General features: G+C 46.3%; 1 protein-coding gene across 8 annotated transcripts in view; it reads left to right on the top strand.

The window, feature by feature from the left end:
* The window catches only part of GRIA1 (glutamate ionotropic receptor AMPA type subunit 1), a 298,964-nt gene that overhangs the window by 173,084 nt on the left and 111,432 nt on the right, over positions 1–14,448 (top strand). For 7 of the 8 annotated variants that reach the window (XR_011235114.1, XR_011235113.1, XM_069484336.1 and 4 more), the window contains 3 exons: positions 2,989–3,150; positions 5,140–5,307; positions 13,495–13,599. Coding sequence is in view for 6 of the 8 variants with exons in the window: in XM_069484336.1 (XP_069340437.1) it covers positions 2,989–3,150; positions 5,140–5,307; positions 13,495–13,599 (435 nt within the window). In the remaining 2 variants the exon portion in view is untranslated. The remainder of the gene's footprint in view (positions 1–2,988; positions 3,151–5,139; positions 5,308–13,494; positions 13,600–14,448) is intronic. The other variant, XM_069484333.1, reaches the window with a different exon arrangement.

Here is a 14,448-nt window from a genome sequence, read left to right as displayed (position 1 = left end):
CACAAGGTACTTTATACAGCGTACTAGCTTTTAACCAATACTGGGATGACTGTGCTCTTAGACAGTGTAATGTCTTAAAATGTGTATTAGGTAGGGAAACCTAATTCTGATTTCACATTTACTAACAGCTTGTGAGGACCATTGTGAAAATCACTTACCTCTGTGAATTCTGTAAACTGTGGCTATAGAACAAGTTAATCTCAAAGGTATTTCCAAACTGAGTTTTTCTTTCAACAAAATTCATCCACTGGCATCTGCTGCCTGCTGGTCATGTTTCTCCCGGCTAATTGGCATTCTTGCTTGAGGAAAGTCTCTGACTTTTATTTGTTTATTCAGCAAATATCTATTGTGCATCTACTTTGTCCCAGGCATTGTTCTAGGTACAGGTTCTAGGACACATCGGTGACTGAGACAGAAAATGTCACTGCTCTCATGAAGGTGACATTCTCATGAGAGGGGAGAAGACAAGGAAACACATGAGTGAACAAGATAGTCTCAAATAGTGATAAATGCTCTGGAGAAGCTCTAGCAGGACACTGAAATAGAACTGACTGGACAAGGTCTTGAGGGTGACTCTATTGAGTTCTTCCAGAAGCAATTCTTAAGACGAGGATTCAAGTATAGGTGGTTTCTGTGGGTGCCAATGCTAGAAACATCAGTAGGAAATCACGGAAGGGAAGGCAGCCTATAAAGGTGCATCATCAAGACACACTGCAGGCTACTACAGGAGCGCAATGCCTTAGGGGATCTTTAGATGTTAGTGTAGAACATGCTTCCAGGTTATGCCACCCAGGAAAGAGGATTCTGGGGCATTTATCTACTGACTCCCCATCTGGTATTGGTTAAGAGCTACTTCTGGGTGCATTAACTCCCCAACATGTCAGGCTTACCCTGCAGGTAGGTGGGGTAACAGGTGTTTGCAGCTAGTATATAAAGTAGAATACTAGTGTACAAAGGAGAGTGGAAATGAACAGGATGCTGACAGTGTCTACCACAGGCCAAGAACTGGATCTTTAGATAAGGGGGTCAGGAAAGCCTTCTCTAAAGAGGCAGCATTCTGGCTGAGATCCAAACTATGGAAAGGAGCCAGCCAGGGAAATCACATTATCAGGCAGAGAGAATAGCCAGGACAAAGGCTTTGAGTGCAGCTAAGCTTGGTTTGTTTAAAAGATAAATACAATAAGGAATCACATAACTTTAGAGACACAGGTTGAGGAGGGGTGTCTCTGAACCATGAAGTCCATCCTTTCACATAAGAAAACTGGACAAAGGCAATGAGAAACTCGGAGATGCGGGCAGTGCCGTAGGATCCAGGGACAGAGCTGGGACCAGTGCTCAGGTCTCTGGGCTGCCAGTCAGAGCGTCCCCATCCCCCCATCATGCTTCTGTTTTCCTATCTCACTTGCTGGGATTTGACAGTTTCCCCAAGCCGTGGAACTGAAAGGGCAGTGACTTTATGATCCCTGCCCAAATACCTGCAGCAGAGTCCCAATTATACCAAAAAAAAAAAAAAAAAAAAAAAAAAAAAAACCTTCCCGTTTACATAAAGCTCTATGTGACCCAGCCTTGGGTGGCCACTCTGACCTCACTTCCCACCCTCTCTCCTCTCACTGGCTGTGCTGCAGTGACACCAGCCTCCCTACTGTTTCTTGAACACGCCAAGCATCCTCCCACCTCTGGGCCTTTGCTCAGAATGCTCTTCCCCAAATATCCCCATACCTCAGTCATAAGGCTTCACTTCCCTCGGATCCCTGTGCCAACACCACCTCCTCAGGGAGACTCATCCCGCTCATCCCTTTCCAAGCAGGACGCCGTCCCCACCGACATCCATTTATTCCACTTTGTCTTTCTTCGTGGGACTCTTTGCTGCCACTGAGTATACTATGCTAGATTATACAATACTATGCTGCATACTTACTTGTTTATTTCTTTATTGTCTGCCTTCCCCATTAGAACGTAAGCTTCATGAGAGAAGAAACCTGTTTCATTCACTCTTAGAATAGTGTGCTATAGCTTCTCAAAATTATCTGTTGAATAATTAATGAGTGAGTGCATGAGTGAGCAATGGAGTGAACAGATTGCCTTCATTCTGGTCCTCTCTCTGCCGCAAACTCACTGAATGAATGACTTTGTGCGAGTCAATTCTCCCACTCTGTCTCACTTTCTTTATCTGGCAAATAGACATTTAAGTTTTACCTTATAAAGCGATAAAGTGAAATGAGGCCACAGATAAGCAAGTACTGCATGTTATTGAATATTTTATACAAATATAAGATTTCCTTCTCAGGTTAAAGGCTTCCTGAGTTTGAGTGAACTTCACCAAATGGGGAGGAAAGTTTCATTCCAATAAAGATTGCTTCATGGATGTTAGAACCGTTCGGGTCTCCTCATAGATAAAGATCTAGTCTGTTGAATGGGTGAGGGCTGAAGACCCAAGTCAGAACCCAGCCTCTTCTACAGACTTGCTGGGGACCTTGGGGAAGCCATAGGAGCTTTACCTCAATGGACTGAGATTCCTCTTCTCTCAAAAAGGTGGAGGGTGGGAGGGCATTCTCCCATGTATTTATCCCATATATCTGTATCATCATAATAACCCTAGTCACCGTTTATCAATCGCTCAGTCTGCAGCACACACTTGACATGTGTCATCACATCACATCTTCTCCCCAACCTCCTGACCTCCATCATGCAGACAAGAAAACTGTCAAGCACCCTAGTCCACGGTAGTATAGCTAGTGGCTTGTGACTAGCAGAGCCAGCACTTCAACCCCAGCGTGCTGGCTCCTGAGCAAGTGCTCTTAACCATTGTGCTAACTTTGTGCACAGACTAAGGGGTAACTGAGTTCAGAAGGAAGGAGGACACAACCCTCTCTTAGTTGAGTCAGTTCCACCTTGTGGAACAGGGTGGACGATCCTGTGATTCTGTAACACGGTTAAGTCGAGTTAACCTGGCAGCAGTCTGACTTCTCCCTCCTCTTTCCTCCGCAGGGCTTCATGGACATTGACTTAAACAAATTCAAGGAGAGTGGAGCCAATGTGACAGGTTTCCAGCTGGTGAACTACACAGACACCATCCCAGCCAGGATCATGCAGCAGTGGAAGAACAGCGATGCTCGAGACCACACCCGGGTGGACTGGAAGAGACCCAAGGTGAAGAAATGAGCAGCCGGCGGCAGCCTGGTCCCTTTGCCTGCCCCAGATTTCTGGACAGTATTAGTCTTTGGAAAGGAATAGATTTTCTAAAAGGAACAAGCTAAGGAAAATATATTCATCAAGATAAAAGCGTATAAGGTGCAAGGGTCAGACAACCCAAAAGACAATAGTTTTAACAAGTTAGACATTTTATTTTTCTCTCATACAAATAAAATTTAGGAGTCAGCAGTCCAGGACTCGTATAATGGCTCTGCAATCATCAAATACGTGGGCTTCTCTTACTGTCTTGTTCTGCTGTCCTCAGCGCATGGCTGCTACCTTAGAGTCCAAGTGGCTGCTCAAATCATAGCCATGACCTCAGCCTCCTGCCCATCAGGAAGGAAAAAGAGAAAATGGAAAGCATAATTGCTTCCTTTCAGAAGTTTTTCCAGAAGCCACACATAGATCTACTCATATGCCAATGGCCCTATCTCAGAAAACTACCCCCAGTTAGCTGCAAGGGAAGCTGGAAAATGGTGGTCCCATTCTGGGCAGGACCACAGTGTTGCACAGCTCAGGGGGATGCTCATTTCATTGTGGCTAAAACCTCCTTGAGTTATGTGGTGAGCTGACCCTTATTCTGGTCAGCTATGTGCCCAGCTAAAAACCAAGGCAACCTAACTAATGAATATCTGGCTCTCAGTTATCATGCAGACTAACTGCCTCTCACTCACCAGCAATGCAGCTCTAAATCCTCCAACCAAAATTTATTTTGCTTGCTATTTGAGAATGGTTTAGAATAAAGATAGCAGGTGATTTTTCTTTCCCGTTTAAAATCAAATAGATTGGCAGTGGCTCTGTGGAATACTGTGTTGAGAAGGATTCTGAGGCTGAGTTTATTTATCTGGGGCAAACAGTGAATCTTTGGCAGACTTTCTCTTGCCACACAAGCAATTTATTTTTGTAAATCGTGGACCATTTAACTAAGACATTTCTCACTCTACTGTTGCTCAAACTGATTTAACTCATCAAGAATGGAGACTTGTTTCAATATGAGCTTAAACAGACAAAATCACAAATGCCCTTTAAAACAGTGAGCAAACCGCATAGGAGTTAATTAATATATGAGTACTCCACTCAATTTTCAAAAGATTAGAGCAGATTATGAAAATAATATAAATGTAATATAATTTTTTTAAAAAAAGAAGTGAGAAGATTAAAGCTAAAAATTATAAAAAGACTCATACATTCATTCTTCAGCTCTGAATCGTGAACTTGCAGTATGCTAAACAACGCAATAGGTATTAGGAACAAATTAGTGAAGAAGACGGACGTGAGTTCCAAAACCAGGAAATACTTTCCTGGACTATTATTTATCCTGGTTTTCTTTCATCCACATCTTAGCCCCCTTTTGGTCAAGAGAGGAAACAATAGATAGTTGTCATGAGTAAGGACAAGAGGAAAATTTGCAGGATGGAAACTTACCACGTAGGTGAGCCACATATAGAAATAAATAAGAGCTCACCCTTCTTGGATTTTTTTTTTTTCTTTTACTGTCATGAGAGATGGTGGAGTAAACAGTTCCCCTTGGCTTCCAATTAATGGCTGTAATACAGGGAAAACCAACTGGTTTTCCATGAACTATATCCAGCCTGCAGAGGTGTTACATTTAATCTATGCATTTTTTTTCCCAATTGAACCAAGATTTTAAAAATTGCAAGATTGCACACATAAATCTAGAATTTCGGCTTCTCCTCAAAAGTCATAACCAGTGATACTGAATTGACAATTCAGGAGGGCAACATTGGCCCGTGTGATGGAGCATTAGCTCCCATCGGAAAGGGCAGGCATTCCCTCCCTGATTCAGCACTGTCTCCCCACTGGTGCCTTGCACCTGGCCCACTACACACCTTCTCATCACCAGAAAGCACATTCCCAAACACAGCCCCATCCCTGCCTTCCTGGCAGCTCGCTCCGATAGCTAACTGCCTCCGTTCCTCCCACCAGTACACCTCTGCGCTCACCTACGACGGGGTGAAGGTGATGGCTGAGGCCTTCCAGAGCCTGCGCAGGCAGCGGATTGACATATCCCGCAGGGGGAATGCTGGGGACTGCCTGGCTAACCCAGCTGTGCCCTGGGGCCAGGGGATCGACATCCAGCGAGCTCTGCAGCAGGTAAGCCGGCAGTGGCTGCCCCATCTCGTGGGAGCCCACTAGGGTATTTCAGCATCACACTAGGGCAAAACGCAGCTTTTTTTAAAAAGCAGTAAGAGCACACCTGAAATTTGGTTTGTGGCTCTCAGCATACATGGAATCTCATGTAAAAAAATTTTTAAAAGCCAATAATATGGAATAGTCAATCCTTGCAGTGAAAAGGCTGTATTTTCTGCTTAGCAATTATGCTGAAAAAGGAAAACCGGTGATTTTCTGTATTTAAAGAGGGGACTTGAAACTTGGAGGGGATGAAATGAGCCCTGTTAGTAGTCTCCTTCCTGGAGACCCTCCCCTCTCACCCTGAGTTTCTGGATTTCCCCTCTGTACACATTTCCTGAGGGCCCACTGTGTGTGGGGACCCAGAAAATGTTTTCTAGTACTTCTGATATGACCTTCTTGCTTCTCAGTGTCGCAATCATCAATTTTGTTGCACTTAAGAACAGTTTAAAAATCAGAGCTAGAAAATGGCCGTGCCCCTTCCAACCAGTTGCCTATGCAAAGGATTCCGTGGCTGAATCCAGATACAACAGGGAGAAGTATAAATATTCAATTAGTGATGTGTCTGTGATGGAAGCAGGATGAGACAGTGGTACACGTGGGCGTATATTTAGCATCCCTGGTTTAGAAGATCCTGGGGACGTTCCTCAGCTTTATCATTCTTGGAGGTCCTAGAAACCTCTAGAAGCACCTCAAGCCCAGGCTATGATTCTCAAACTGCCAACGGATAGCACCGTATTTCCTCCGATGCCTCATGATAGAGAGGACGTATCTCCAAAGGGACTGGGGAAGGGCGGCATTGCTCGCTGCAGGAGGAGGACAGAGCACAGGCACAGTGGCAAGCCAGCAACACCAAGACAGTCTGTGCACGTGCCCCCCCGGGACCCGCCCTCCCCAACCAGCGGAGTTGCCTGGGTAGGACCAGCTATACCGTTAAGACTACATTCAGCAGAAGATGAATTTTGGCTCCTGGGGGAAAAGAAGAGCATTTCTGAATGAGGGAGAAAAGTAGAGCAAAATGTACAACTATTTCCATTTGTTTGCCAACCACACGTGCACAGCTCTAGCAGTTTTCACAACCTGGAGAAAGAGACGAGAAAGGAACCTCACCAGCTGTTCCTCAGCCCTGAGGAAGCGCCTTTACATAGAGGAGAAGAAGGAGTTCTGTCCTTTGGAATGAAGCTAAACAGGAGCCCTGCTAACTGCAAGAGGACCATGCAAAGGAGGACCTCCTGCGGCCGCTTCTGGCTCCCCTCGTCCCCCTGCAGGGTGGCCCCCAAGTCACCAGGCAGCAACAGCAGACACCAGGCAGCTTCCGGAATGCTTGCCAGAGGGGCAGCGCCTCCCCTTCAGCTTATTTAAAATGCTCTTCCAGACTCCACAGTCGAGACAGGTTCTATTTGCAATGTGAGATGGTTTCGGAAGGTCCCAGGGACTAGCCCTCGCCTGCACAACGCTCCCGACTCCCTTGCCTCTCCCATCTTAATGGTGTCCCTGAGAGGGTATTCTGACGTCACCGTGACAGTGATGAAGCCTGAGAGGCAATGCGGGATGGCAGGAAGGGCCGTGAGCCAGGAGGCAGGAGAGCCGGGCGCCAAGTCTAGCTGGGCCCCTGGCTCTCTGGGTGACCTTGAAGTAGTCATTTAGCTCTCCTGCAGACTTCCCTTTCCTTATCCCTGAAAATGAGGAATTTGCAGAGACGACCCCCAAGTGTCAACTGGCTCTAAAAATTCGAAGAGTCTAAATTTTTTTTTTCTTAACAGTCTAACCCACATCCTTCTGGTTATAATGTACACTCATTCTTCTGCCTCTGCCCTCTGTAGGGTTTGAGAGGAAGCAATTGCTTTAGTCAGAAGAATATTGACCTCTTTTATTTTGTCCTGGAGCCAAGATGTATGTGTGTATGCGTATGTGTTTGTGTGTGTGTATGTTTGTGTCAGCTGCTCCCTGAGGGCCTACGCCATGCTCTGGCCTGGGGCCATGCACCAGGGAGGACAAGGGAAGGCAAGGTCTGCCCTCAAGAAACTCCCTTCAGTGTCTATGAAGAAAGAGAAAAAAGAAAAACTAGCCCCGCCCCCCAAAAAAAAACCCAGAACATTCCAACTCTAAGAACAGAGGTTCCAACTGATTCCTTTTCAAACCTTTGTTAAGCACCTAGAATCAAAAGAGTTTATTGCTGAAAGAGACCTTAGAGATGACTGACTTTCATTGTCCCTCAGTTGATAAATGAGACAGCAGACCCCGAGTGGGAGGTGACTCATCCAGGGTCACACAGCTGCTTAGCAGTGGAGGCTGCACCAGACCCCAGTCCAGGGCTCCTCCTCCTCCTGCCCCAGCCAGGCCTGTCCTATGGCCTGGGGGCTTTGCTTGAGAGCAGTGACCATGGGGGCCTTCCACACATAGTCATGGCCACTGTCCAGCCATTTCCCCTTCTAGATCCATCTCTTGAAATAGTCGTGCCATCAGGGAGTAACTGCCTACCACGGGCTGGGTAAATGCTGATGACATCCAGTCCTTGGAACCCGGGGCTTGGAAGCTCAGGTCTCTCTGCATCCTGACCACTGGCCTTCAGACGGCACAGTGGGAGGAGACCCGTGGTTCAGCTTGTGTCAGAGCCAGGACATCTGTGAGTTAGGCCTGGAGTCCCAGCACAGCCTACCTGGAGGGCTAGCGCATGGGGGACTTAAATTCTAAAAGCAGCAGTAATAATAGCCACGATGTGTGAAGGGCTTACTATGGACGAGGCTCTGAACATGTGCATGTATTATCTTACTGAATCCTCCTTAATACTCTGAGGTAGCTAGTTTTATTAAGTGTGCTTTGTAAATGGAGAAACTGAGCTTCCAAGAAGTTATAAAACTTCCCGAAATTATACAGCTGGCTAGTGGTAAAACTGGGACTGCAACCCACATTTAGTTGACAACTCACTCTGTATGCTGCTTAACCACTGTGGAGCCTCGAAGGCCGAGCCAGGCAGGGGAGACACGAGAGCTATGGCCCAGCCCCCAGCAGTGCATGGCCTTGGGTAATGTCCTCGCAACGCTCCCCTCCCCACCAGCACCTGGCTGTAATTTCCCTAGCAGCACAGTGAGGATAATCCGCCTGCCTGCCTGCCTGTCCCCTGCCTGCCACCCAGGGAGCTGTTCAGAATATTAATGAGCCCACATCCTGGAAGCCCTCAGCGCTCCAGGAAGGAGGCGGCATTAGGGTACCCATATGGCGCCTTCCGGCTGTCAGAGAAGACCAAACTCCCCAAGTCAGGTTCTTAAGGAGGTTATAGGCATTTGAGGATGATTTAACCAAATATATATATATATCTGTTGACTCTTTTTCTCAGAAATATCCGCACATGTACATACATATGTTTTTGCATGACCAGGAGTGGTAGAAACATAGACACTCGTGGAAGCCTATCCCAGGACATCAGGTTTAGAATACCTGCCCTGAGTGGTGACCATCTCTCCTAGTTTTTTGTTTCTGTAATCTGCCAGCCCGCAATCACGCATGTGGAAGTGTAGGCACGCCCGGCACTGGGCCAGATGGGGTCTGCAGAGGGGTGGGCCGTGAGACACAGTCCCTGCCTCTCAGGACTCAAGATCCAGTTTCAAAGGCAAGACAAGCCTATGGGAAATAATGGCTAGGACGACGTGGATTAAGGGCTGACTAACACAGGCGGCTGTCAGTGCCGTGGCTGGTCGGAGCAGAACGCCACCACCGAGCAATGCAGACACACGCAAGGCTTCCTGCGGGAGTGTGACGGGGCTTTGAATAATGAGAGATGGAGACTGGAACTATCTTGAGCAAACCGAGATAGATGGTCATGCAAGCCTTAAAGGAAGGGTAAATTTGAATGAGGACTAAATCAGGTTTTGGACGTTCTGGCTGGGGACATCGATGATACGCAGCAGGAGACTAGAGTGTGGATTCAGGAGAGGACTTACGGGTGTCTCACTGGCTTCTAACTGAGGCTCCACCAAGCACTATCTGGGTGATCTTCAACTGATCGCTCCATTTTTCTGGGCCTGGATCCCCTCATCTGCTAAACAGACACAATCCTTTCAGCACTGCCGCCCTCACTGGCTTGTCACAAGGGCCAAAACTATCAGAAAGCATGATGGATGCTCTTCTTTGAACTACTCGGAAACTGTAGGAGACAGAGCCAAGATTATTCTTCCCATTGTTCAGATGGGAAAAGGAAAGCTCAGAGGGGTCCTGAGATTTGCCCTGGCTGGAATAACTAAGATGTGGTCCAGCAGGGACCTGGCCCCCAGGCCTCAAGGGTGGTGGGGGGGGGCGGTCCGCAAGAGGAAGGATCTGCATAAAGGGGGCTGCAAAGGCATTATGGAAGCCCTGGGTGCAGGGTGGCTCAGCTGTCTCCCCTAGGGCTGCTTTTCAGGTTCCAGTGAGGGAAGAGGGGAAGAGTCAGTGTTTACAACTATTATAACAAAGACTCTTTGCTTGACCAAACTTAAGTCCTGCTCCTCAACTTTTGCCTAGGCCCATCTGTGCACATCTCATAAAATCCAGTTTTCACAAAGAACTCTGCTAAGTCAGTTTAGCAAGACCCCCACAATTGAGTTCTTCATCCTCCACCATCCTCCCCCAGGTGATGTCTGATCACCGTGGCTGGTTATATCTCTGATGTTTCCATCCACTGACCCTCACCCTGTCCTTAGCTATAAATTCCCACTTGCCAGTGCTGTATCCAGAGTTGAGCCCAATCTCTCTCCCCCATGCAAGACCCCATTGCAGTGGTCCCTATACCTATAGCTAAGGTCCTGAATAAGTCTTCCTTATCATGCTTGAACAAGTGTCATTGAGTAATTTTTTTATTAATGTGGTTCACGTAGTAAAGACACTAACCAGCACTCTCCCGGTACTAGGCAAGAAAGAAAATGTATGCTTCGGCCTCCCACTGGCAGCAGACTTATTTACAGGAAACCCAAGGTTAATTCTCCATCTTTCATGGAGGGAGTTGATGGGCTCCAGGATAGTGACAGCAGTTCTGGGAGCAGGAGCCAAGGAAAAAAGCTCAGCCTCCATCAGTCTAATCTCAGTCACCTGGCGAGGGGGGATATGTGCCCAGAGCTCAGCCCTGACGGATGGGGACAGCACTTTCAAATCATTTCTGAGAAGCTTCTTCCTCTGAGTCCTGACTTTCCATGATAAGTGGTTTGAGTCTGAGCCATGCTCTTGACCTCTCCTTGTCTTCATGGGGTGGTGGTTCTGGGATGTCTCCTTTCCTATTCTCCAATACTTTGACTTATCTCAGTGTGTGTAAAACTTGGCTGCCCCAACTGGACAGGAAGAGCCGTCAGTTACCCCAGGCCTCTCAATGAATCGCTGTGAGTCCTGGAGTCAAGTGCCGCCAGCTCTGAGTCTCAATAATCTTACCTGTAAAATGGGCAAGAAACCTCTGCTCTGGCTACCCACTGGGTTTCTGTGAACATCAAATAAGTAGCTTCTTATGAAATCACTGTGACAATGCAAGAGCCCTTGGGTCACTAGAGCTTTGCAGGTAGGACCCCTGACCGCATTGGAAACTGAAGAAGGAATGTAAAAGTAACAGTGAAAAAGTCCTCATTTCTGCAAAAAGAGTCCCCTGCTCTAAGACAACAACTTGTCAGAGCCAAGGTCTCACTTTTAGATCTTCTCATTTTCTATCCCTCTTATCCACTCTACACAGCACAGTAGCGGTAATCATCATCATCATCACCTACATAATATAAGCCATGCATTGAACACTTATGTCCCAGACAATATGCTAAGAACTTCAGTTCTTTGAGGAGAAAACCAAGAAACAGATGGGTTTAGTGACAAGCCCGTGGCCATGTGCTTAGGAATGGTCAGAGCGTGAGCTGGGAAATGCCCAGCAGGAATAGTACGAGGCGGGCAGAAGACACTGCATTGCACGTTTTTGTGCTGCCACCTGAAGCCTAGCATGGTAGAACTGCCCGTGTTTGAGAGACCACTGGGTATCTTAAGTGGAGACATCAGAAGATATCAAAAGCTCTGGATTTTAGGTCTGCCTTTGCCACTTGTTAGTCATAAGTCTTGAGCAGATTACTTTACCTCCCAGAGTTTTGACTTTTCTCATGTAAATGAGATTGTAATCCCTAAATGGCATACCTCAGGGACTTCCTGTGGATAGAGATGAAGTCATGTGAGAAAGTGCTTCATAAACATAAAACATATGGAAAGTGGTGGTAGTATTAGTATCGCTGTTAGTAACAATAATATTAACAGCTGGCATTTGTTGAATACTCACCATGGGCCAAGCATTGATCATAAAAATCTCATTTAATCCCTAAAACAACCTTAAGACATAATTAACTTTAATTGGTCCCATTAAACAAATGAGGAAACTGAGTCATAGATTATGTAATCCTCCATACTCACATGCCATATTGATAATTAGTGTGATACTTGAGACTGGGGTCAAAGAGTAGATGTCCCTTTGGATCATTAATGACACTTCTTTCTGTTTGAGCAAATCAATCTACCACCCAGTCATCTGCCACTTCTATCCCAGTCTGCTTTTCCAAATGAGTTACTTAAACTGGCACCCACCAACCTAGCAACCTGGTCTTGAACCTGAATCAACAGAAAAGCTAAAGACGGGCCAGAGATGACAAAGGTCAGAGGAAGGTGAAGTTGCTGATAGAAGGGAATTTCTCCCTTCTTTTATTCTTCATAGTAGGATCTGTGCTTTGTTTTCTCTCTGAAAAGCAAAGACAGCCCAGACTTTTTCAGAGCCGGGGATTTCTCCAGATTCCATCTGAGAAAGTGAAGACCTTGCTGTATAATTAGCTCAGTGCTCTGGGTCTGTCACAGACTCCCCACTGAGACTTCAAACCAGAAGGTGACAAGAGGGTCAGCCTCCGAACAGGTGCATACATGTGTGCGTGTACACACGCAGTCTCTCGTTTCACTCTCAAATACACACACACCCCAGCTATTCTCATGCCTGCTAAAGACAGAAGAGCTGGCCACTGTCAGAAAAAGATAAAATTCTGCCACACTTCTTTTTAAACTATTTGAAAAGGGAAAAAAAATAAACAGTGCTGGTTCACAGGCTCGGATTTGTATTGGTAACAAATTGGTAGAGCCCCACCTCACTGGCCTTCAGCAAGAGGGAGCTGAGGACACATGGTAGGTCACCAACAGAGAACGTGGTTTCTTGTGCCTGAGCTGATGATACGCAGCTAGACGCATTCTGAGTTTGAGAGTGAACTTGCGTGGCATTTACTGGTCACCTATGGAGCAGCAGTCCTTGCCCTAAGGGTCTTGGATCCCCTTGTCTATCTCTGGCTTTTAACACAAACTTGAAGATAGGAGGCTGTGAAAATTTGGTTTGACCTGTGTGTGGAGAAGAAACCTCTTGCAGCATATTTTGGGATTCCAATGCAAATTTTATTTTAACCAACTGAGACTTCTTTAAAACCTTGCATGCTCTGGTCTGAACATAAAAGGTTCTCCTCCAATGCTGTCAAGTTTTCACACCACTTCCACGTTAGCTGTTGTCATTTAAGGTAAACAAGGCAGAAATTTTGGAAACTGAAGGCTTAGAGAGCTAAATCGCCCACTTGGCTGTAAGGGGGACTTGGTTAAATCCAAGTCTTTAGGTTGCCAAGTATTTTATTCCTCGGACTCACGGAGGAATTAAGAACTCATTTTCAAGCGCAGTCCACGACATCGTAAGGCTGACCTCTGGTCCCGGGTCTTCTCCTGACTTGCTAGTGATGGCACATCAATGCCTTTTCTTTGCAGAACCCCCCACTCTCTTCATCTTCAGATGTGTATCTGGGGCGGGGGGGTGGTCAAGCCAGTGGTGCGGTGTGGGGGTGTTTGATTAGAGATGCAAAAAGATTTCATATTAGTATGCGCTCTGACCCATTGTAAGTGTTTGCCTAAAGTAAGGGGTGAAAACAATTTTTGGGATGGATCCCAGTTCAGGGAAAAAGAGGTCTGTGCTCTGATGTGGATGCCTGGCACGGGCAAGGGAGTGGAGAGCTTTTGCATTTAGGCTACACCAAGACCTCATCCCATGGAACATTCTTGGGTTCTGGATTTTTCCTTCAGCAGAAAAAGCAAACAAATACAAAGTGCATCTTCTGAGTTCATTGTTCCCCACTTGGCTTTGTTCTCCAGGTGCGGTTTGAAGGTTTGACAGGAAACGTGCAGTTTAATGAGAAAGGACGTCGGACCAACTACACCCTCCACGTGATTGAAATGAAACATGATGGCATCAGAAAGGTAAGGGCCACTTCTGATTCATTTTCACAGGGAGGAGAGGCCTGAGCAGAGACTCTGGCCAGAGTTGAGGGCTCTGTGAGTTCACCTTTCCTGGAATGGATCGTTGAAGAGACTCGAGCAACACAGGTTCTAGACTGACTCAGCTCTGCCACTAACCAGTTGGGACTTTGGGCAGATCAGGTCCCTTCTCTGAGAATCCATTTACTCATCTGCAAAATGGACATAGAAATCTCTACATTTGTCTGAGGGTGCTTGTGAAAACCCAAAGTATAGAAAGCACTTCGAAAATATAAGCTAATTGATGTGTTCAAAATGCCATTGCTATTCCTGAGGGATTCTGAAACTAAAAACTTGAGAATAATGATTATTAATGAAGTTAAACATCTTCTGCTAACCTATACTTACATCCACACAGACATGAGAGTTAAAAATATGTGTGTATATACGTATATATAAAAAATTACAAATGCATATTAAAATTCCCAACATTCAAATCTTTGGAATAACGTTCAGAATTCTACCAAACCCTCTGTGCTCTGGCCTCTGTCAATTTCTTCAACTTTAATCTTTGACACTCACTCCCTTCCTCTCTCCACTTCAGTCACTCTGATTGTCTTTCACTTCTTTGAGTACACCATGGTCTTTCCTACTGTTGAGCCTTCACACGTGTTCCCGCTGCCTGGGACTCCCTCTACCCTACTCCCTTCTCTTGCCGGCCAATCTCTCCTTAGCCTTCAGGACTCAAAGTATTAATAAATGTCATTCCCCAGGGAAGCCTTCCCTGCCCTCTCATGGCAGCCTCTAGTTCCCTGCCCAGGGCCTTCATCCCATTTCTAATTCCCTGTTGTG

Source organism: Eulemur rufifrons, chromosome 10 (assembly GCF_041146395.1).
Source record: "Eulemur rufifrons isolate Redbay chromosome 10, OSU_ERuf_1, whole genome shotgun sequence".
Classification (NCBI taxonomy): Eukaryota; Metazoa; Chordata; class Mammalia; order Primates; family Lemuridae; genus Eulemur; species Eulemur rufifrons.
The sequence above is the reverse complement of the archived record's forward strand: the minus strand, read 5'-3'. Positions and strand labels throughout refer to the sequence as shown.